Source organism: Physeter macrocephalus, chromosome 1 (assembly GCF_002837175.3).
Source record: "Physeter macrocephalus isolate SW-GA chromosome 1, ASM283717v5, whole genome shotgun sequence".
Lineage (NCBI taxonomy): Eukaryota > Metazoa > Chordata > Mammalia > Artiodactyla > Physeteridae > Physeter > Physeter macrocephalus.
This window is the reverse complement of record NC_041214.2, coordinates 115,828,384-115,854,427: the sequence shown is the minus strand read 5'-3', so window position 1 is coordinate 115,854,427 and position 26,044 is coordinate 115,828,384. Positions and strand designations below refer to the sequence as shown.

Genomic DNA, 26,044 nt, shown 5'->3' with positions numbered 1-26,044 from the left:
GATGAAATAATCAAACCTGTCATTAGGTCTGCTGTTAAGTCGGTCAATTCTGTCAGCTATTTTCTTTTTTTTTTTTTTAACATCTTTATTGGAGTATAATTGCTTTACAATGGTGTGTTAGTTTCTGCTTTATAAGGAAATGCTTTCAACTTTTCACCATTGAGTATGATATTAGCTGTGGGTTTGACATGTATGACCTTTATTATGAAGAAGTAGGTTCCCTCTATGCCTACTTTCTGAAGAGCTTTTACCAAAAATGGATGTTGAATTTTATCAAAAGCTTTTTCTGCATCTATAGATGATCATACATTTTAAAATATTTATTTATTTATTTGGCTGCACCAGGTCTTAGTTGTGGCATGCGGGATCTTCATTGCCGTGTGCAAGATCTTCATTGTGGCGTGCAGGATCTTCAGTTGCAGCATGCAGGATTTTTTTTTTTTAAGTTGTGGCATGTGGGATCTTTAGTTGTGTCATGTGAACTCTTGGTTGTGGCATGTGGGATCTAGTTCCCTGACCAGGGATCGAACCTGGGCCCCCTGCATTGGGAGCCTGGAGTTGTAGCCACTGGACCACCAGGGAAGTCCCAAGATGTTCATATGGTTTTTATCCTTCAATTTGTTAATGTGGTGTATCACATTGATTGATTTGTGGATATTAAAAAATCCTTGCATCCTGAGGTAAATCCCACTTAATCATGTTATATGATCCTTTTAATGTATTGTTCGATTTGGTGTGCTAGTATTTTGTTGAAAATTTTTGCATCTGTGTTCATCAGTGGTATTGGCCTGTAATTTTCTTTTTTGTGATATCTTTGTCTGATTTTGGTGTCAAGGTTATGGTGGCCTCACAGAATGAGTTCAGAAGTATTCCTTCCTCTGCAGTTTTTTGGAATAGTTTCAGAAGGATAGGTGTTAACTCTTTTCTAAATGTTTGGTAAAATTCACCTATGAAGCCATCTGGTCCTGGACTTTTGTTTATTGGGAGTTTTAAAATTACTGATTCAATTTCAGTACTGGTAATTAGTCTGTTCATATTTTCTATTACTTCCTGGTTTGGTCTTGGAAGATTGTACCTTTCTTTAGACTTGGGAATGAAAGGCGATACACTATTCCTAGAGCTTTAGATGGCCATCCCCATTCATTTCTCTAGCTACAACCCTCTTTGTGAAGCAATGACCTTGAGCAATAAGGTAATACTCTACTTAGATCCTATGCTTTCCTTCTGTACCACACTATAGGTAAGACCCCTGAATTCCAGGCTCAGATGGCTTCAAATCTCCTTTCAAGAACTTTAAGGCTTCTTATTGGGGGTCCGCCCTCCAAAGGGTGAACTGTGCTACTGGTATGCTCAACCTAGGTTGAATAGAGGACCAGAGTTGGCATCTTTTTGTAGCAGAGGAGGGACACAGCTGGGACATGAAGACTGGGATGCTCATATATGTGCTTGTGTGAAGTCCTTCATGGTATGGGATTTACCTAGCATCAGGGAAGAAATAGAAACGGGGTTGGCTAAGGTTAGGGGTTGGCTCTGGATGGACTACCACATGCTGGCATGAAATTCTGAGAAGTCCAAATATTTTAAATTTGAACCTGGCCTTCCAGTATCTTTCTAAAGTAGGCAAGTAGAACATACTTAGAGTTTGATCTTCTTTGAAGAATGATTTATCATTTAAAAATATTTAGACATTTGGTATGTGAGCCCTATACTTCCATTCTTTCCTTGGACCCCACATTTTTAGAGGCTCTATTTATTTTAATACTTGGAAATTGTAACAAAAAAGTTATGTAACTGTATAAATACAAATATAACTTTGTGTAAATGCAGTGTTTTCAAAGAATACATTATGATTTAAATATGATAGCATTTCTATATCTACTAATCACAATATATTTTTAGTAAATTTCCTAGCCTTTTAGATCTTATAGCAATCTTGAATTTATTTATACTCATTTTAGTGAATCATACTCAAATTTAAAAATCTAATTTAAATTACTTTCAGTATTCTTGAATAAGATTAAATTTAGCAGTTGATCCCTTTTCGCTATTTTGGTATCTGAATCTCATTCTAATTTCTTTCTTTCTTTCTTTCTTTTTGTTGTTGTTGTTTTGATTACAGAGAGAAGAAACACTATTGTTTCTCAAACATCATTAATTTAACATAGAAAATAATGTACCATTTTGTTAAACATCCTTATATAGTGCTTTGAAAAGAACCACATTTTTCATTATTTGCATGTATTTTGTTATTTCCTTATCTCTTGGTTCAGATTAGTCCTGATTCAGTGTATGCATGTCATATTCTTCTCATTCCTGATCTTTCTTTCCATCTAAACATTTTTTCCAAACCCAACATATTTTTAAATAAAGATATGTAATGATTTCAGAACTTTTTTTTCTGTCACAGATGTAAATTTTCACATTTATTTAATCTCATATTTTAGGAGAATTGATTGTTTGATGAGAATGGTTAATACTTTTTATTAATATGAAGAGATATAGTCTGAAGATGTTAAAATGTAATTATTCAAACAGAATTTATTGACAGTATATCTCTATACTCCTATATGGGAGAGTAGAGGATGCAGTGTAGACAATAGTAATTACATGCATTCCCTGAGGAATAAAATCAATTCTGATTAGAAATTTATCTGAAATAAGAATAATCACTGGATAAGTACCTTAGAGGCTCTCCAATGGGAAAAATGCTTAGAATTTTGGACACTTATTTTGACAGTTCTCAGATTTTATTAGTTGTATCTTATCTTACTATTTATATTCTGAATGGTTAGCTTACCATTTTAAATGAGCTCTGATAGTTCTGGTTTGCCTTTAAATTTACGTGTAAGAGTCATATAAGACCTATAATATGTTAGGATGAAAGGTATTTAGATGGGTAATTTTATGTGCCTCTGTGAGATTTTTGGATCACCCCTGATAAACAGTGGGTGTGTTTTGTAAAATTGTATCCACAATTCTAAAGGAGCTCATTGTTTCTTCTGGAAAATACCTTCTGAATTTCAAGCAAGCAACTTACAAATGAAATTTTAGATACAGAATTGTTTTTAAGTTTGCTTGATGGATAATATAAATTATTTATTTGTGGAAATTTAAAGTAGATAATTTGAAAGTATTAGTGTTTCAACAATCCAATAGACTGAGGAAAGAAGCCATTCTGTTAGAAACTATATTAATTGAAATTCCACCAGTCTCGATTAATTAACTCTCTACAGCCAAATAAAATAAGAAACTCCAAACTGGATGAGTTAAATAAGCTTATTATAAATCACTGAAGTGTGGTATCAAGAAATAGAACACATTCACTATAGAAAACAGTTTATCATTTCCACTGTACTTTAATAGAAATGAGAAATTATGATGACTAGTATGTTCTTCCAAAAAGACTGTAAAGTTACCAGAATGTGTTTTTGTTTATTGAAAATTATTATAACTTTTATTATACAAATAAAATATACTTACAATCTAAATTTGTAATATAGAAGTATGCAGTATTAGATGTATAAATAATGACAATGCCAATTAATTTCAATGTACTCAAACATTTTTACTAAAATTTAAAAAAAGATAAGTTTTTTCTATTCATATAGGTGGCAGAATGCTTGCATGTAAACATGCAGAAGTGAAGAAAATCCAATGATCTAGCTCAGAGTAAAAGCCAAAGTGTTTCCAATGCTTACAAAGGCTTTTCTGCACCTTCTTTGCCTCTCTGTTTATTGCCCTTTCAAGCTGTTCCTAAAACATACCTATACCCTCCTGCCTCAGGGATTGGTACTTACTCTTTCCTCTTCACTGCCTCACCTCTAAGACGTTACTTAAATGTCACAACCTCAGTAAGGCCTTCTCTGGTCATACTATTTAAAATTTCAACCCTCTTCCCCATCTCCCTGCCTTATTTTTTCCCATTGTACTTTCTACCATATTTTTCAGTTGACTCATTTACAGTTTTTATTGCGTCTCCTCACTCTAAGTAAGATCCATGAAGGCAGGGAGTTTTTGTTCAGCTAGTGCACTGTTGTATTCCTAGTGTCCAGAATAGTGCCTGATAAATATTTCTTGAATAAATCTACCTGATAAATATTTCTTGAATAAATCTAAAGCCTTCTCGATGTCTATTTTCTATCAAAATAGACATGTAAATATTTAATTGAATACTGATGAATATACCTCAGTTTGTGGCAAATTGAATATGAAGACAAATGGGTAACGAGTACATTTGTCATTGGTCTAGTTATTTGATCACATAATAGATGCTATTTTAGGTTGTTTATAGAGTACTAGAAACCATTTAAAGTTCTTTACATATATTAACTAATTTATGCCTCACAACAATCCTATGAAACAGGTACTCTTATCAGCTCCATTTTATAGTTGAGGAAACTAGAGGTTAAATAAAGTATCCCTTGATGTTGCAACTAACATGTAACAAGGTAAGATTCATACCAGGACAGCTGGTATGTTCAGAACCCATTGTCTTAATGAAAGGCTCCTGGTTAAAATCCTGCACCATTGTTGCTTTGCTTTGCTTGATTTGCATCCTTTTTATTCATGTTTCTTTCAGTAAAACAGAAAATTTTTGAAGTAATCATTATATGTTTGACCACTGTGGTTACATAATCATTTATTTTATTATTGCTTTTTGCAGTGGGATGCCATCACTGAAATGGATGAACACAATAGGCCCATTCACACATACCAGGTATGTAATGTGATGGAACCAAACCAAAACAACTGGCTTCGTACAAACTGGATCTCCCGTGATGCAGCTCAGAAAATTTATGTGGAAATGAAGTTCACACTGAGGGATTGTAACAGCATCCCATGGGTCTTGGGGACTTGCAAAGAAACATTTAATCTATATTATGTGGAATCAGATGAGTCCCATGGAATTAAATTCAAGCCAAGCCAGTATACAAAGATTGACACAATTGCTGCTGATGAAAGTTTTACCCAGATGGATTTGGGTGATCGCATCCTCAAACTCAACACTGAAATTCGTGAGGTGGGGCCTGTAGAAAGGAAGGGATTTTATCTGGCTTTTCAAGACATCGGGGCATGCATTGCCCTAGTTTCGGTCCGTGTTTTCTACAAAAAGTGCCCCTTTACTGTTCGTAATCTGGCCATGTTTCCAGACACTATCCCAAGGGTTGATTCTTCATCCTTGGTTGAAGTAAGGGGCTCTTGTGTGAAGAGTGCAGAAGAGCGCGACACTCCTAAACTGTATTGTGGAGCTGATGGAGATTGGCTGGTTCCTCTTGGAAGGTGTATCTGCAGTACAGGATATGAAGAAATTGAAGGTTCTTGCCACGGTAAGAAAGAAATATTTAAATAATTATTCATGCATTCAAATGCTGGTTTTTTAAAGGTAAATTGGTTGTATATTTATTTTCAAATAATACATTTTCGAATACTATTCCTGGAAGAATTAATTGTGGAAGAAATTAACTCATATTAACTATAAGATAATTTCTGATTTTTTTTCCTCCTGGGAATGGTGTATGAAAATGTAAAATAAATTATATACCATGACAAGTGTTCTTCCATATTGCCTTCAGTAGAATAGTTGCTATATGAATTGCTGTATTCACCTGATTTTTATAAAGGAAAGCAACATCAATAGCAGCAACAAAAAGCAAAAGGGATCAAAGCAGGCATTTGCTTAACTTTTATGTTTTGGTGGTTTATAGAGAATATGACATTTAAAGACAGTTTGAAAACAATTCTTTCTTTCATGTTGAATTGTAATAATTGAATAATACCTAGGTAAGCTGAAATTATATTTAAATAAATGAGGAATTTATATGTTTGCATATGAATCATACATATGTTTAAAAATATATAGGATAGTTTATAGGAATGTTATGTCTTTGGTGATTGAGTACTGAGTGTATCAGAAATTAATTTACCCTTGCTACTATTAAATACAATTTCCTACCATATAACACATTAGCTTTTTTTGTTTAAATAGCAGTACTTGTGCAAGATCGAATTGTTAGGAAGTATGAACACAGTGCAATGCTGATTAAGTTTAAAACCATACCTTTCATGTAGTTATGATATGAAATATCTGTAATTTTCAAGATAAAACAATTTTTTTATTTGAATCATTTTATGAAGGCTTATTAATCTAATAAATATAAATACTTAAAAATTTTTACATATCCCCTGATAAAGATAATTTATATCAATTATGTTTGGATTTAGGACTCATAATCAAAACACAAATAAAGAAATAAAATTAATGCTTGGTAAATAGTAACATAGTAGAGATTTTTTCCTCTCAATGGTAAATTATTTATAGTTTTTTTTTCTATAGCACCATACTGAATTTACTTACTTTTTTGGTGATGTTCGGTGGTATGCTCCCACCCATTAAAAGGGATGAAAGTAAAAGAAAAAAACATATTTGTTTCTATATAAGGGTCAGTGGTAATATATGTGAATTTTTAAAAGTTTTATCTATTTATGAAACGCTTGGGTTCTTGAATGCTGAAAAAGTTCACTAAAGCCACCGGTGATGATTATTTTCGGTCATTTGAAAGTACTGTTTGTATGAAAAGTCTGTAGTATATTTATTTAAAGTGTGAGCCAACTTTCCTTCACTATTTAATCATTAAAATATATTTCATTGAAATTTATATAGATTTAATTCAAAATTTTTGTTCACCTGTAACAAGGATTTAGAATGAAACAAAAATAACTTATCAATATAAATGATCCTTTGAAGGGGCACTATAGAATATTTTACATTGGAAAATGCAACATGAATAATTTTTCAGTGAGATTAAGAAGGCAATAATAGCCAAGGATAAAACATATGACATATACTAACCATGTAGTTTTACCATATTTTATATTAGGTAGACGCTGGATATTGGTAAAAATAATAAAGCTTTAAAATTATTTAAACAATAATTATCTAAGGATTTATGTGATTAATTATTATTAAATATATTTTATGGCATTGATCACAGAATTAGAGGTAGTGACAATCATTGATGACTAGATGTTTTTTGCTTAATATGTCTGCTCTGTGAAATTTCATTCTTGTTTGCATGCCTGAAAATTCCTTCAGTTGTTGGCAGAGATGACTTTGGACATATGATAATTATCGGCTTATCTAGAGCTACTGCTAGACTCGTTCATTTTTATGGCTTGTTATCTTTATTATAATTTATTTGACTGCAGAAATGAGACAGTGGGTACAGTACAAGTGTTCATCATCTTCTTCTAGCAGATGGCAGAAATTGGAAGATTATGCTTGGATTCTAAATCCATGGCTTACTAACTTCCTTATCTAAAAATAAATTAGTGGTTATAATCAATTAATGGTAAAGTATATGGAAAACTATTACATGCAAACACATGTGCCTGGTTCCAATTGAATACAATGAATTGCTATTTACAAACAGAAAGGAAGTGGATGTGGAGACCTCATTTTTAGAGAAAGGTATCTTACACTATCACTAGTTTCCATTTTAAAGTATTTATTTAAGTGTGTTCTTGATGCTTCATATTGCCCCTTTCTATCCTCTGATAATAATTTTTTATCATGGATTCTGTTGCAGTCTGTCAACAATTTATCTCACAACCAAATCTCAGAATTACCTATAACCTACATGACAAATTAATTGAAATTTATGTGAATAAAGAATAGCTCAGGCAATAATGTGACTGTATGTTTATATATATAATGAGAAAAGAAAAAACAATGTATATCATTTTCTTTTCTTCTGGTTTATTCTATTAGAGCATTTATTTTAGCTACTTTTTTGAGTACCTACTATCTGTTAATCATTTTGATAGGTAGTAGAGATAAATATAAATAGAGGCATATGTTTCAATGATCTATTGCTATTGAGGTAAAATAACCCAAAACTTAATAACTTAAAGCCACAATAATTTATGATTTCTTAGGGCTCAGGTGGGTAATTCTTCTGCTTATTGTAGAGTAAACAGAGGTCACTCATATAGCTGAATTCAGCTGGGAGCTTAACAGGGGTTGGAATGTCTAAGATGACCTCTTATATTCCACGGCCTCTCTCTACATGGCCTTACATCATTAAAGAATCTGACTCAAGCTTTTTTACAGTATAGTGGCTGGCCGAAGAGGGAGTTTTTCACATGGCCATGTATAAAGTGAGTATACGAGGGGACTGCAAAAGGGGCTGAATGCCTGTAAGTATGTTTATAGGGAGCTGCCAGTGTAACAGTATACCACAGTCTTCTCTCTTAATTCTTGTGACTAATGTCCCTCCTTCATGCACAAAAGCCCACATCCTCCCAAAGATCTATTCCATTATGGCATTGTGTTGAAGTCCAGAAGCGCTTCAGTGAAATCTCTTCTGGATATGAATAAAGCTTCATAGCTAAAGCTCTCCTTCATCTGGAAAATTAAAAACTAAACGAGATGTTATTGTTCCTCACACACACAACACACATGGGACAGGGTTAGGAAAACTGTGAAAGATTCTCACATTCCTGAAGGCAGGGAACATAGCAATCACTGGTCCATTGTGATTCTGAAATCCAGCAAATGTCATCAGAGTCCCTAATTATATGGGCAAGGACTGTTCTTTGCTTGGAGCCCAGTTCTGCAACCTGGGATTAGTTCTCTGTGGCTCTTTGTCTTCATTACCCTTGACTTTGCCCTCTGAGTTATCCTCCTTAGTTATAAGAATTTCCATGTGGCCAGTTGCTAGTTTCACCATCTGTCAGGAAAACTTCTTAATTTGATCCACAACATTATGAAGTACTTTTTGTGTCTTTGGTCCAAGTTATCACAGGTAGTATTTCTCACCCATTGTTGATTGACCTTTCATTATCTCCAATAATAATTAATTTACTGCTCTTCCATCCTCCAGTCACAGACTTCTTGCTACCCTTCCAGCCTCCACAGTCTTTTTATTACTAAAGCAAATGCCACATGTTTTAGCTTTTTGTTAAAACAGTATCCTTTATCCTGTATAAGTTATTTGCTTACAATCTGGAAATATGGACTGGGTTCAGTTGGCTGGTTCTTCTGCTGATTTTATCTGGGTCACTCAATGCCACTGCAGTTAGTTGGAGGTTTAACAAGGCTGGACATCTAACATGGCTTCACTCACATGTCTGATGCTTCATCTGAGATGTTTGAGGCCCTAAAGTCGCTTATTGTGTAAATCCTGATAGCAATTTTAATACATTTCATTTAAGGAAATTATTCTATTTTTTCTTTCTCTTCCATTAGAACTAGTTAGTCATTGTGCCATTCAAGGGACTTCACAATTTGGCCTTGTCTTATTATTTTCTGACTTTGGCAAATTCTGTCTCCTGTTCTGTTTTTGTTACTTTTGAATAATCCATGTATTTTTCATGTTTCTTGCTCTTTTTTTTTCATGTTTTATCTAGCTGCTTGGTGTCCCTTTCTTTTTCCTTTTCTGTGGTGGAATTTTATTCATCCTTCAGGGTCTAGCACAAATATATATATCACATATATATAGCACATATATCTGTATCTTCACAAAGTTAATGTCTCTGTCATCTGTGCTATAATTTGTTCTAATTATTTATGTGCCTGTTTTACCAGGGCTGTCAGATAAAAGAGATATATTTAAAAATCATTTGTGTAATGAAGGGTAAGAAATTTATTGATGTGAATGATAAGTAGTACCAGATTCTACTGAATAGTTAAAGGTAGAAGTTGTTGGTATACTGACAGAATGCTCTGTGTCTTTGTATTTCTGTGAAATAGGAGAGTTTTCTTCAGGGAGGGTTGTGGTATTTTAGATCTGGAAAGCCTTTGAAAATATTTTCATCCCTCATTTTATGAATCAGGCTTCTAAGTTATAGAGAACAGAATTTTATTCCCTGGGCCCACTTGGTAACTAATACTAGATTTATAACTAAAGCCTAGATAATTCTCAGTCTGGTCTTTGTGTGTCTTTCCTCCCTCCCTCCCTCCCTCCCTCCCTCCATGTCTCCTTCTCTCCTCCCCTTCTTCACTTCCTCCCTTCCTTTCTCTTTCTCTTTCATTTCCTTATTCCAAGCATCCATGCTCTCACCTTGATGCTTTAACTTTTCCTGCCTGACAAACAGTACAGAGGAGCCCTTAGTTACTCATCATTAATTAGGCCCTTTTTGCTCTGTGTTCATTTTGTGGAATCTGATATGGGCACTGTTAGAACAGTGTCTACACATCCATTCTGAGATTCAGGCTACCGAGAATGATGGAAAAATATAGATTTATCTGGGACTTTGCTGTTAGACATGATAAATAGGAAAAATAACAGTGAGGTTTTAGGAATACTCATAATTTACTTGAGTACATTCGAGAACTCTTGGCCTGCTACATAACAAAAGTACAATAAGCTGGTTTAAAATAGAATAAATCTATATCTACCCATACTATCATATATAATGAATTGTGTATATTTATTTACATTTAAATAATTTATTATCATATTTTATCCTAAAAGTTATAATACTAAATGTTTCAACTTTTCCTTTCTCTGTAATGTTAAGGTGTATCTAGATCCAAATTCTAGAAGCACAAAAAAGAGAGGCACTTTTATTCTTATTATTTTTGATCAGGTTTAAATAGACATAAACATTATATTAAGCAGATATGCTAAAATTTGAAACCAAACACAGTAATTTGGGTAACTCTACATTATAGGCAGTATTTTATACTTGGCTCCAATATCTTATTTTTCATAACTTTTTATTTTATTTCATAGATTCATAATTAAAACTGCCATTCTTAGGCATATTGATGTTACAGATTTAATTTTTTTAATTGTCTTAATTTATTCCACTAAGGGCTTGAATAAAAAGTAGGATTGAGTCATAAAACATTAATTTACATCAAATAGTGTTTCACTTCATATAACTAAGAATATCTTAACACTATGGAAGAAAATTGGAATCAATTAACATGGAAAATTGAATAATTTTTGTTGAGTTATGAGTTCCAAAGTGACATGAATCCCTAATAAACTCCTGTTGGATATTAATTTAGAATAAATCTCATTTAGGTAGTAACACTTGTACTTAGAGATATTAGTTAGGGTTTGGTATTTCAGACCTGCTATGAATATATATATATATTTATTGCAAAGGTATCTCCTTTAAGACTTTAAGTATCACATGATATAATTTAACAAAATAACATCTGGCTATGAAAGTAAAGTTCTAAAACATAAAGAATATTTTATAACTTTTTCTCTTTCTAGAAACATGTTTTTGTTTATTTTCCCTCTAGTGCTGCTTAAAAATTCTGGAGGAAAGGATGGTGGCAATTCTTGGACCATTGCATTATTGTTCACAGAGGTGAATGGGATATGCAGGGACTTTGGTGACATAGCTATTGATTTGATCTCCTGAAGAGTGTTGTTATTAAGGCTTCATGACTCTGTCCTCTGTTGAAATTCAGAAGCATTTATGCTCTGTGTTTATGATCTTCTGTCTAATCATGTTATCAGAGATGATTGTGGAGGCAGAGAGCATAAAGAAATTTTGAAACACCAGGCTTTGCCGGCATTAAATAAGGGGGCTTGAGGGTATGATGAAAAGCTGAAAGGTGAGATTGGGATCAGAAAAAGGGGCAGACTTATTGGCCCAAATAGTATTTTCACTTTCTAAAGGTTATCACAACGTAGATATAAACTCTTACAACATAACCTTCAATTCCAAATAAAGCTGCTTTATTGCATGAAGCAATTCCAGATTTTCATCTGGCTTAAGAAGAATATGAAATCAAGAGGCTTGAAGGAGTCTAAAAATAGAAGGTATTATTTCCAAACAAAACATAATAAAGTTAAATAAGTATATTGTACTTTGTTCTTTGTCACAATTTTTAAAATAGGTTAAAACATAAACTGTCTTGAAATGATCATTCTTAATAAATTATTTTGACCAAATTTTAACTTCAGTTATAGTTTCTATTTTACTGTCAGCCAACTTGAAAGCTATAAATCATATTTCTATAGGAGCTATGCTTAATTTAAAAAAATCCTTTCTTAACACATATATCTCTAAGAGGGGATAAAATTATATAGTATCTCTCTTTTCTTTCCAGCATGACACACCATGTCACCCCCTGAAATTACTACCTTTCTTGTGAACATTGTTTGGAGTTTTAGTTTGGCTTTTTAAAGACACAAAATCAATAGTTTCATAAAGTCAGTACTTAGATACACCAAGATATATTAACAGATTTTATACTTGATATTTTTTGCTATCATTATATCCTTTCTTCTGGGTTCATTATTCCATTTGCTGAAGTGTATCCTTTGGTAGATCTTTTGGCAAGGTTCTATAATTTTAAGCCCTTTATTTAATGGATATCTAAAAATATTTTGTCCTCCCTTTTCAATGATTGTTTATTTGGGTATAGAATACTAAGTGACTATTACTTTTCCTCAACACTCTGAAAATATTATTTCCCTGTCCATAAGAATCTCTTGTTGCCAGTGACCTTCTGACAGTCTTAACTGTCATTATTTGGGAGATTACCTATAGATTCCATATTTTTGGTCTTCAGTTACATTATTATGTAACTGCTATGGATTATTTTTTCCTGCTTCACTTCTCATTTTGTGTTTTAACCTGAAAAAGTGTGTGTATTACTTTATTCTGTTTTGTATTTCTAGAATACCTATGAGATATTTGTTGAAGACTTTCAATATTATCCTCTTTGTCTCCGATATGTTTTTTTTTTTTTTAATTTTCAGTCTCAGCTAATTTCCAGGTAATGAATATTCACTTTGGCTACAGCTAGTTAAGAGATTACTTCATCCATTGAGGTTTTTTTTTTCATTCTCGCTTGTTATTGTTTTATTTCTGCCTACTTTGTTTCATAATTTATTTTTCTTTTTTATGGATACTATTTTATTCTTTATATATTTTAAAGTCACATTCAAATAAATTTTGAAAGAAACTGAGTCTAAATATTTCTAAGCATTAGTGTCAGCTTGTACTTTGGAGTTGTAACTTGTCTGCTAACTTGTTTTCTATGTCTCTCTCTTTTTTTCTTTAAATTTAGAGAGTTTATAGTTGAACTAATCTTCTTCCCCAAGGCCTTACAAATAGAAAACTGAAGAGCCCTAAGAAATTTACCAAATAATTCATGTTAGTATTACTGGTTGACAGGAGGTCCACTCCATGCATTCAGGGATCTAGGACTTCTTGCATTTAGTGGGCCAGCCATCTCCTAGGGCCTTGTAGTTATCTGTGTCCAGTTCAGAGGTTGTAAAAAGAGATTGGAGAAGGCACATGTGTTTTTTAACCAACTCAGATCTGAAGAGCCACATTAATTCCTCTCAAATACAGCACTGGGAACTGGTTATGTGACCACACCTAACTGCAAATAGGGGTGGGCTGTTGTTAAATGTTATCCCTGGCTCAATAGTCACTTTCCAGCAACAATTCTTTATCATGGAAGAGGAAGCCCAATTTTTGTAGATACTTGGTTATCTCTGCAGTAGTCTGCCACTTCATCCACAAAGTGTACATAATCTTCCTCATGTATCTGTCAGTACAAATTTTTCTCCATCAGGTTCAGATACGTTCTCTTGTCAGCTGGTGACCTACACATTAAATGACAAGCCATTTACCCTAACACAAAATATACAATGGTTGAAATAAGTAGAAAACTGCCATTAAGAAAGGAGAATAATAGGAACTAGTGCTCCATGGCAGTGATGGGCAGGCATTGTGAAGAACCTCAACAGAAGTTGAGTTGATGCTCTTATCCATCATTCTCAATGGCCCTTGGCTATGCTATCTGTGAGCTTCTTATTATCCTGACAGTTTTTGAATTAGTTATTGGTGGCTGAACGGCTTTCATACCTGTTTCATGCTCATCTATTTTGGGGACTCCAGAGTCATTTCATAGTTACAGGGTCTTTTAGACCAGACTCATGATTTGTTGGCAATAAGATTTCCTTAAAGTCATAGTAGCCTTTTAAACTATTTGTCAATACCACGTGTCAGAAACTACACACAAAATCCACACCCGAAATTTTTTCTTTGTGTATACACACACACACACATGCACACGTGCACACACGCCCTTCAATTAGGGTAATATTTAAAAGCTGAGAAGACAAAATTCCAAATTCTAGAGCTTTAACATATAGAAGTTCATTTTTAATTTACATTACAGTCCAGGGTGTTCCTGGCTGTTGAGGGCTTTCCTTCATGCAGAAAACAGGAGAATTATATATTTTCCATCTGTAGCTCCATTATCTCGTATGGCCTTGTAGTCATCTGTATCCAGTGAGAGAAAGAAGGAAAGCATATAGGGTACATGTCTTCTTCTTAGAAGCCTTGGCATAGAAATGACATATACATTTTACTCACAGTTGACACACTTGTAAAAATTATATAATCAGTAGAGTAAAAGCTTCTTTGTGTAAACTTTACTATTAAGCTACATCCAGTATAAATAATCAGGATTTTTTTGATCAACAGACGAGCATTAGGCTATATATTAATGTTCCATCGAACCAGATATAAACTGAACTAATTATGCTAAATTAAACATTGGTTTCTATAAGTTTAAACCTTATTCTCTGTCCATAGAAATAAATAGGATTCAACTATTTGAAGAAGGGGTGATTATTTCCTTGAAGTATCCATAATAGCAACAGAGAACATTCAGAATAAACTTTCCAGTGGGATATTATGTAGTACATTGAAGATATAATGGCAGAATTTTACCAGAGGAGAAAAATATCTCACTTTTCATTGTATAGGAATAGAGTATAACAAAATATTGTATTTAATAAATCTGTATATAATTCAGATTAAATTTTATTCTAAGCATCATAACAACTATATACAGTAAAATAATATCATGCATGTTAAAATCTGAGGATAATTTTGTTATACATTTTTTCATTATATATTCAGAGCTAGCATTAGAACTACAAGGTATGATTGACTTTGTATCCTCCATATGAAAAAAAATGTAATAATTTGCATTTTTAGAGTATTTACATATCTCAGCTCTAGGGAAGTATATTTCAAAGGACAACATAGTTCTAAGGACAATAGGCATCAAAGGAATAAAACTTGATACAGAACAAGGAGTGGGTGCGACAGGGTTGAAAAAAGTGATCTGATATAAATATACTTAAAATGTTTACTTTGGTTTAACATATCTTGTTATCCTTTGTGAGAAAAGCATTTTTTTATTTTATTTATAGTAACAGTTATTATGATTACCTGGGAAGTGATGATAAACTCGAATACACATTGTGATGATATGGGGGGGACATTCTTAATATTTTTGAGTCCTTTGAAATAATGACTTATAATGAGAATTAAATAAATTACTGGTGTCCTCAATTATGCACGTGGCCTTTTAAAGAAATAGTTCTCCTTTTTTGTACTTGAATTTTTTTCCCTTTAGGCATATAATACTATACAATGGAAAATTTTAGTATTGCAAATATTTCTCTATCGTTATTCTGTATAACCAGTTACTATTTTCAATCTGAGCTTAGGCCAAACTATCTGTTTTTAGGATAAATTATAATAAATAAGGAATATAGGTATTACTGAAAATGGTAGTCTCCATTTTACAGGGAACTATAGAGTGGTGATAAATTTAAAGGGATGGAGATTTCCAGTTGCCAGTTGCTCTATACAAGGACTATCACCATATAAATAGGCAAACAGTGCCAAAATTGATGGGAACTTTGGGAGCATAAAAACAAGCTCTGCTTTATCTTCAGCAGTGGACAAGGAAAAAGCATGATTTATTCCCATTATTTGACAGTGACCACTATAGAAAGCCATGAAAACCTCTTGAAAGATGCAAACCCTGTTCCTTTGGACAGAGATAAACTATTGTCTTGGATAGAATTCTTTAAATAGGATCAGTTTATTTTTTGTTTTTTTTCTTAAAATGCCTTATATCCTCATTTCTTTGTTTTGTTTCTATTCTTGTTTTGAAATTAACTAATACTATTCAGGATGTTTTACTTTTCATCCTACCATGGTAAAAAATTATATTCTTTATCTCTGTATTAATTAAATATTAAAAATGAAATTAACTGGAAATTTTTTAACTGGTAAAACTTTGAAATGGCAATACATATGGATTATATGAGAGCTTTTCTAAAGATTCTCTATTAATTTACTAATTGCATTGTGACCAAGAGCATACTCTTCTTAATGCCTAATTGTATGTGGGTATTATAGATTGCTAAATGTGAACTAATTTTCCATGCATATAAAATATGATGCTTAATTATGTAAAAAAAATTTTAAAATAATTATCCTATACAATAAATAGGATGAATTAATTAGGTAAATATTTTTATTCACAATGGTTGCTAAATTTTTTCAAAAGTTCTCTGACATCTATTGAGGTGACCACAAAATTTCTCTACATACTTATTGATGAAATGTTATAATAGTATATTGCCTTAGATGACCCATCTTTGACTCAGTAAAGTTATCTTTTCCTGATGCATTATTACTTTAATGCTGAACTATATATTTTTTCTTACATTTGTTAAAAATTGGCAAGAGGATATTCTATCTAATGTAATGAATTACAAATTTGTTTTGAGTAATGTAAGGAAGAGTAGAATAATTTGATGTACACACTGTGGTCTTAGATGAGAAGTTTAAATATTTGTAAGATATAAATTTTAATTTAGAATTATAAACAAATCACACTCAAAATTGTTACTGTTTTGCCACTTTGAACTCAGCAGAAATGATTAGAAATGTTATATGAAATAATAAGTGGAATGACATATAGATTATTTGAAAAGGATGCTAAAGAAGAGCAAGAGCCCTGGCAGACATTAAAGTATATTCAAGAGAAGATATTTAAAATGTGTAGTATTATTTCCCAAAGAGAAATATTTATCAGTGGTACCGAGTAGACAGGGAAAAAATAGACTACATTACATGAAATAGTTTAATCTATGGTAAAGTAGAGAAAATAGATGGATTATTTAATACCATGGTTCTTACTTTATAGGGATTGAGATTGGGGAGGAGAGAGCAACAGTGATGTGGGTATAGGGGCAGCACTGCCATCTTTTACCAAGTCCCAGATGAGCTACCTTCACCATTGAATCCATCTTTCTTTAAAATGTGTGCAATTAGCCTGTAATTGTACCTTAGTTTAAGGATCTATTGGGGGGCAAAAAAAGTCCCACAGAAAATTTCTTGTTACAATAAAATGAAGCCTAAGGCAAAGTTTTAACAAAAAGATGTTGGTTTGTAGGATACAAATTAGGATTTTCATGGAACTTTACAACTGTGATGAAACAGTAATTTTTGAGGAATAGGAGAAGAGGTGAAAGAGAAACATGAAAATAAGAAGACATCATCTAGGTATTAAATATGGATTTGGGTCAATCAAAAGGAAAAATCACAGATTGTTTTTGATATTGTTAAAGAAAAAAATCCTTGTGACACGTGTTAAAGAACCAAGTTTTTCGAGAGTGGCGACCAAGTCTGTGGAGCCACCCTAGGAGCTGGAGCTGTCATATCCCCTCCTCTTCCACTTCCTGTTGCAAGCAATAAAGTCTGTTCATACCATAGTAAAAAACAAACTGTAAGGCAGACTTTATTTAGTGGCACTGTTGCAATGGAGTGTCATAGTAGTGGAGAGAAATTGAGCTTAAGTCTGAATACAAGAAGAAATGTGGGAATTTATAGCCATGGAGTATGGTGTGGGTCAATGGATGGAAAATTACTAAGAGGGAAACATCAGGGGTAAAGCTTGGGGCAGTTCTGGCTCAACCATCCTGACAGGATTCTTTCTAATGGTGGACCAGGGCAACCAGATACCACCTGGCGGATGATGGGAGATGAGGAATTGATCAGGTATTTAGGGTGGGGGATTTTCTCTAAACCAGTTTAGCAAGATTCTTGCTGAAACTGGACTCTGCAGGAACACAGACAAAAGTCCATGGTCCGGCCTAATTGAACAGAGGGCTCAGAAGAGCCTGACTAAAAGTTTGGTCAAGCAGAGACTCTTTGTCAGTATCATGTAACACTCTGTAGGTGGAGTTGGCAAACTACACCCTGCTTGCCGTTCTAGCCCCTTTTCGTAAATAGTTTTTTAGAGTACAGCCAAGTCCATTCATTTACATATTGTCTATCACTGTTTTCAAGCTACAGTTGCAGAGTTGAGTAGTTGCTTCAGAAACCCTATGGCCCGTAAATCTAAAATATTTGCTTTACATATAGTGTTTGTAGACTTCTTCCATGTAGGCAAATTAATGTATATCTGGGAAATATAAATAAAATTATCAAACTGTTCTTTTAAGCCTGTTATTAGTGTGTTACATTTTTACAACTATACAGAACAAAACTAGTGGAAATGTTTTCCTCACAAGTTAGCTATCTTTTTATTCAGTCATTTGTTAAAGCATCTGTGCTAAGAAATATAATTTCAGAAATGCTCAATAGAGGATTTCATATTGATCTGTTTTGGGAAAAAGTTTGATTTTTATTAAAATGCAGAAATATCTGCGAGAAAAGACTTTATTTATAAAAAATGTAGGGTATATGTGTGTATTTTTATTAGAGGCATATTCATTCAGCATTGGCTGTTTGCTGATGAGACCTTTTCAAAGACTGTCTTTGTTAATTCTCTCACTGAAACATCTTGACTATTTGCCATGCTAGACACTGAAAATTTATTTGTTAAAAATTGGTGAGTTAATAGTTTATATTATTTGTGGAAAACGATACATAGGAGCAAATGATAAGTTAATTCAGATTGTCATTTACTTAGAAATTACAAGGAAACAGATTTTATGTGAACCATAATACGCAGTTTCCAGTAGGTTCTCATTTTTTTCTCCCTACTTTCAGATTATATTGCACTTTCAGCAATGGCAGATACGTTTTTATTAATGTATACCATAGGCTTAACAAACATTTATTGCATACCTATTACATCCTGAATTACAACTGAATTGCTATGAATTACCATGGTCCCTGCCACACAATACAAACAGAACTTGCCACACTCTTTTGTTTAAATAATTGTGCTGTTGATTTTGTGAGAAGGTGTACATTTACATAGAGCCCACAATTTCATATACTTTGCTCAGCATGTTATAGAACATATTTAGAATGGGCATTTTAAAAAGATTCTCCAAGTTGTTGATAATCTTGAACAAGTGTCTTTTTATAAAGATTTTTCTCAAAAAACCAATATATTGTACCTGTTTAAGGTATAGATAAGAACCTTTATTTTCAGCTAAAATAACAGTTTCACATTGTTAAGCATGTATTGTGTAATGTTCTATGTATGCATAGGAATTTTTTGGAATATATTATCTTCCATAGCCCTCTTGCAAATTTATTATTGCTGTATTTTGTCATTCATTTATTTTTCTATTTGTCTTTCTTGTTCTCCCCCACAATCTCTCTTATTTAGGCCCTTTGAAAAAATCAACTTAAGCTGCCTGGTAAATATTTTATCATTATTTTCATTTATATTTGAGGTTTCTTAGACTATGTACTACCTGATTAAGCTTTCCTGCAGAATTGTGACTATATCATGCCATTTTTATTCTTGTCTTTTCATATATAGATAGATATTCAAGTCATTCATTGCACTTAATCACAAATAAGGATTTGGAAAAATCATTTGATATTTAATTTTTTTTTTTTTTTTGCGGTACGCGGGCCTCTCACCGCTCACCGCTGCGGCCTCTCCCGTCGCGGAGCACAGGCTCCGGACGCACAGGCCCAGCGGCCATGGCTCACGGGCCCAGCCGCTCCGCGGCACGCGGGATCCTCCCGGACTGGGGCACAAACCCGCGTCCCCTGCATCTGCATCGGCAGGCAGACTCTCAACCACTGCGCCACCAGGGAAGCCCTTGATATTTAATCTTAAAATGTATTTTCAGCATTTCATTGCAAGCATTATCATCTCCTTCCTAAAGAATATCAACCTAGCTCACGCTATTCACTGAATAGAATGAATAGAGCGAAGTGAATAGAGTTCTTCAAATAGAAAAGCTCCTTCCTTCCTCCCTCCCTCCCCTTTTTCCTCCTTTTATTAATGTCCTGAAATAAATACACACAAACTTAATTAGAGGAAATGGAGAAATAATTAATACATCTCTTCTGTTAAGATTCTTTTAGAATTTGAAAAAGAGTAGATACATGTATATGTATAACTGAATCACTTTGCTGTACACCTGAGACTAACACAACATTGTTAGTCAACTATACTCCAATATAAAATAAAAATTTAAAAACAGATTCTTTTTTGTGCGTATACCAGGCATCCTTAAGAAGAGACTATGATCTTTGAACCATAGATATTAGCAATGCTTATACAATTTAATGGTCTGACTGCTAAGTGGAAAAAATATCATACAACTCGTATGCCTACTAATGAAACATTGGAGAGAGTCTAGCATGGCATGTGAGATGTATCTTTAAATGAATATTACTTCAAAGGGATGGTCAAAGTATCTAAGAATTCCTAAAGAAGATAGCAGTGCTTTTTTGAGAGAATTTCCCTCAATGCAATAACAATGAATGTCTATTCATTTACTGTCTGGTGTCCACAGAGTAGTACTATTTCATGAGAAATGTCTTAATTTTTCTATGACAGCATGACTTTTCCCAGATGGCCAGCATTTCAAAGTTTATCTTATATATATTCATAAGAAGGATGAAAGTGTTAATTCTAATTAAAATGATGCTCAGTTCATCAGTAGGTCTAATGAAGCCTCCAATATAAGTAAATTAAACTGAAGATTATTGACAAGAGTTTTATTATTGGCAAAAAAAAGCAATTACCAAATCATTGACTTTTGTTGGTCAACATTTTCACTCCCTTTCATAAAATTATTACTTAAAGTTAGGAGTTAAAAAAGAAAGTAACATTATACATCAAAAGTATTATAGAAGAAAGGCTTACTAGTTGGTCAAACCTCGTATTGTAAGAAAAGCAAAAGCAAAGTATGTTAAACTGAAAAAATTAGTGCAACTGTAAAAACATAAAATTATTTTTTCCTGCTGTCTCACCAAACAGGGCCTAGAACCAGCAATTTTCATCCAAAGCCATCTCTCTGAATAGCAGTATTTTTTAAAGGAACCTGTTCTTTAAATTTTTTCCCTTAAACTATTAAATATATTATTTTCCAGATCTCTTTTGTTTTGATCATTTGAAGTAATTTTTCTCTTTTTGGGCCTTCCATTCTTTTTACTTGCATAAAAATAAGTAATATATTACCATCAAGAATGACCTGAGTTTTCACAGAGATAAACACTTTGCTTTATAGAGATTATCTCCTAGTTAATGTAAATATTCCAATTTCAGAAAAGTAAACTGGATGTAAAAAGTTCTAACAGAGGAAGTTATTTATATTTTAAAAGATTTGTTTACTTTAAAATAAAATGTGTAAAATTTAGTTAAAAATCAAGAGATAAATATAAAACATATTATAACAGCTTTATGAAGTATAATGACATAAAAACTGCACTTTAAAGTGTACAGTTTGCTAAATATTGATGTATATATGGCTATGAAAACATCAGCATAATCAAGATAATGAACCTATCCATCATCCCCCAGTATTTCCTCATGCACCTTTATCATTTCTCTCTCCCTGTCCTTCCTGCAGCCAATCATTAAGGCTCTATACATTAGTCTCTATGCTTTAGTTCACATGTTCTAGAATTGTATATCTCAGTGATTATATAGTATACATTTTTTCTGCCTGACCTCTTTAATTTCAGCATAATTATTTTGACATTTATTCATGTACTTGCATGTATCAATATTTTATTATTTTTTTGGCCGAGCACTAGAACATTGTTTAGATATACTGTAAGTTGTTTATCCATTCATTTATTGATAGACATTTCAATTGTCTCCTGTTCTCATCCCTAAGTATTTCATATTTTGATACTATTTTAAATATTGTTTTGTTAATTTTTATTTCCAGCTGTTTGTTGTAGAAATACAAATAATTTTTGTATATCGATCTTGTATCTTGTAGCCTTCCTAAATTCACTCACTCATTCTAGAATGTTTTCATATATTCCATAGACATTTTTAGTTCATATTTTCATTTCATCCGTGAATGAAGAAACTTCTCTTCCTTTCCAAACTGGATTTTTTTTTGTTGTTATTTCCTTGTTTCACAGATCCTCCAGTACAGTGATGAATAGAAATAGTAAAAACAGACATTCTTGCCTTGTTCCTGATCTTAGAATGAAAGCATTCAAATTTTCACCATTAAATATCATGCTAGTTACATTCCTGGGATAAACTACCCCTTTTTCATGATTTAATATTCTTTATAAATATGATTGCATTTCATATTTATAAAAAACAATAGTTTTTCCATCTTTATACATGAGAGCTATTGACCTGTAATTCTCTTTACTTGTAATATCTCTTTCTGGTTTCAGTGTCAAAGTAGTACTGACCTCATAAGATGTGTTTCGTAGTAATTCCTACTTTTCAATATTTTGGAAACTTTTATTCAGAATTGGTGTTATTTCTTTTTTAAGTGTTTGATAGAATTCATTAGTAAAGCCATCTGTGCCTGGACATTGAGTTTTCCTAACATGTATGTGCTGATCATCACTCAGCTAAGTACTCAAAGAGCCTTTTGCAGATCTCAGAGTATTCTGTTTTTTCATCAGTCTCCTCTACAGTAATATGTATATATGTATGTATGTATTACATTATACATAAACATTACATATTTATTACATTTTTATTTTTCCTAGTAAGTGTGTGTCTATCATAATTAGTTATACACTTGTTTTAACCTGCATAATTAGAGAAAGGTGAGTACAGGTGTGACATTTGAATATGGGTTTGGCAAACTGAATTATTGGCCCCAGTTCTTCACCTTTCCTTATATTCATTCTCTTTCCCTTGTAAGTTTTCAGTTCTTCTTAGTAAAGGGCAAGTATTTTTTCTGACTCCTTTACTTTGGCCTCAACTATATGACTTAATCTGGCCAGTAGGATAAGAACCTAAGTTATTTGCAAGTTTGGAGCATACCTCTCAAGAGACTTGGCTTGATTTTTGTTTGTTCTGTTATACCTCTGTCAACATTATGGAAGAGCTTTACTAGTATTTGCTGGAGCGGACTGAGCCCAGACTATAATGAGCAGCCAAGTCTAGCCAGATCCACAGACAGAAACTGAGTAGCCCTGCCAAATCCAGGCTAGGTCAGGTGACCCCAGCAAACCCCCAGAATAAATACCAGGAGATTAAAAATATACGAAGAGCTGAACCCACTTAGAATAACAAAATATGAATAATGCATACAAAAAGTTAACAGATGTGGTCTTTATCTCAAAATGATAAGATAACATATCATGTAACCCTGGCCAAACTAGAAAAAAAATATGTTTTCTAGGGCAGTTCAGTTTACAAAAAACGTGAAATGGGCCTGCACAATACCTAAGTCCATTGGAACATGGGTAAGGGGTCAAGAAAGTGTGGCATGGAGAGACAAAGCTATAACCATCTGTACTAACAAGGATAGAAGGTTAGGGATTATATTATTATGATCATCCTGTAGGGGTCATAAAGTAAGAAATGCATATTCTATTATCTAGGCTCAGGGCGTAAAAGCTCAGAGCAGTACACAAGAAGAGATTAACACTAGTCCAATACAATGACTTCTTCTAGGCATGTGGTTAAGAAGTTACTTGCTGAAGGGGATCTGATGAGAGTATTAAGACCCACCTTTAGGTTTTTTGGTTTTTTGTGTTTTTTTTTTTTTCAATTTATGTAATTTGAATAATCTCCATTCAAGTTTGTGCTTAGATCATGTTAACAAAGCTTTTGCTTCATTTTAATGAATCATAAATTATATATTAAGAAAAAAAAAACCTTCAGTCTGGATTTCTAACCTTGTGATCCCTGACTATTAGACTTGAAGAGACTTCTTTGCCTTCCCTACCACTTAGATCATCACATGGTTGATGACTTTTCGTTATTCAGGTCTTATTTGCAATATCACTTCTTTAGAGAGTTCTTCCTTGACTATGGTTTATCCCTAGTGTAATGGAACTCGACGAAACCAGGGACATTCTGACTCTGTTCACTCGTCTCCAAGATTATTATACCCAGAATTGTGCTTGGCACTTATGAGGCATTGAAAAAACATTTGTTGAATGAACGCATTCTTCCAGTGCTCTGGCTTGAAAGGCATAGGTTATTTCTGGATGTGCCACACACTTTAACAGTGCATTTTTTGTGCCATTTCTTAGTGATGTACACCTAAACTACATGATCCATACTGATATCCAGAAAGATAGAACACAATGATGTTACTCTGATATACCACTGAATGGAGTAACTGGTTTATAGAAGAGTTACAACCTATTGTTATTTAAATAAGATATTGTTTTAGGTTTTTTTGAATAATCCCCCCAGCTATTATGAAACGTCTGCCCTTTTTTCTCACTTGGGACCTTTTCTTTGACTCTTTCTTGGACAGATGCCATAACTTTTCAGACACTTGGATTATTATTTTATTCTATTATTCATTTAAAATGTCAGTCTCAAATTCCACTCAAAGCTTTCCTACATGTTACCATCTGTGCTGACAGATTTTATGCTTCGAGAGTACTGGGGTGTGGTTAGGCTTCCAGATACCTCTTTTCTCTCCCACTTCTAGATGCCAGCTCCATCTGTGATGTGGCAACAGTGGACAGATTTCTTCTTACAGGACTCAATGAGATTGTAGTCTTCTTTCTGTTGGTTGTTGCTGCTTCTAAGGCTGACAGTCACTACAGATGTCCCCTGTGTAACTAGCCTCCAGTGCCCGTGCTTTTCCTCTGTGGTATATGTGTTCTTTCCTCTGAGAATTATGTAATTGGTGTCCCATTTCTTGGATTACTGAAGAGGCAGATCAAGATTCAGCTTCATTTCTTTCATCTCTTTATTCTTCATTAAAAGCCAAAAAAAAAAAAAGACTCCTTCTTAAGTGACTTTTCCTTGTGGTAATTTGATGAGTGCTTAAACCAAGGAACCTTATTCATATATATCACCCAAGGAAAGACCATATCCTTGCTTCATCAAAGAATAGGAGGACAGCTTACTAGTGCTTCTTATCTCAGCACCTCCATCTCTTGATTTGGTCATTATTTTCATACCTGGGCAGCATTAAACTATTTATGGATCCAAAGGCTCACCAACATTTTAGAAGAGAGAATAGATCTTATTGGATAAATTTGGGGGAACATTTTAGGCAACCTTAAATTTATGAAGGATTCTTTTGACTGCCTTACTTCACATTACCCCCAAAGACCATTCTCTCTCATCACTCATTATTGCTATGAGGACTGGGGGCATTGAAACTGATGAATCCTGATAAACCATTCCTTGAGTTCACAACAGTTAAAGTTTGTGAATTAGGAGTACAGATTCCTAGCAGTGATTAAATTCAGCTTGGGCCTTGCTTGAAATTTGTGGCTGTGGGAAAATTCTCATTTAACATTCAGTTACAGTAGCATTTTACAGCATAATATGCTTTACAGTGTATATCTTACGTAAAATGGGGGTTTTGTATTAAAAAGTTTTCTACTTTTTCTCATTTTCTATTTCTGTTTTACATGCAGTTATTCATTTATGCTCTCAAGTTTTGTAAGATTAAGTTATGCACAATATTTTATTTTTCCCAACTTTAAAAAATTAATTTACATATTAAATATTTAAATATTTTAATTTACACTATGATTTTGGTTTGTCTTTACATCTGTTTTTTTCAAATTTGAATTTCTTTCCCAAGAGATTCCTAATGACCGGAATCCTGCTTAGATTTCAAGGACTTTATTCTTGTATTATTTACTTTTGTTTTCATAATCTGCCTTCCAAAATCTATTTTTCATGTTCTGATTTTACTACTATATATTAACTTTGTAAGACGTTAGATATAAGCAAATATGACTAAAAGCTATTGTCAGGGAAAATATATTTTTCAGTTTTGTATTACGTAAACATTAGAAGTAAATTCTTTGGTTTTTTTAAAATACCATTTTACAGTGTGTCTTTTAAAATTATTTT

The 26,044-nt window shown here is 33.0% G+C and overlaps 1 protein-coding gene across 2 annotated transcripts in view; it reads left to right on the top strand.

Annotated features, from left to right (window-relative positions):
- The window catches only part of EPHA6 (EPH receptor A6), an 874,792-nt gene that overhangs the window by 138,565 nt on the left and 710,183 nt on the right, over positions 1 to 26,044 (top strand). For both annotated transcript variants that reach the window (XM_024120422.1, XM_024120421.1), the window contains exon 3: positions 4,664 to 5,327. In XM_024120422.1, the coding sequence (XP_023976190.1) occupies positions 4,664 to 5,327 (664 nt within the window). The remainder of the gene's footprint in view (positions 1 to 4,663; positions 5,328 to 26,044) is intronic.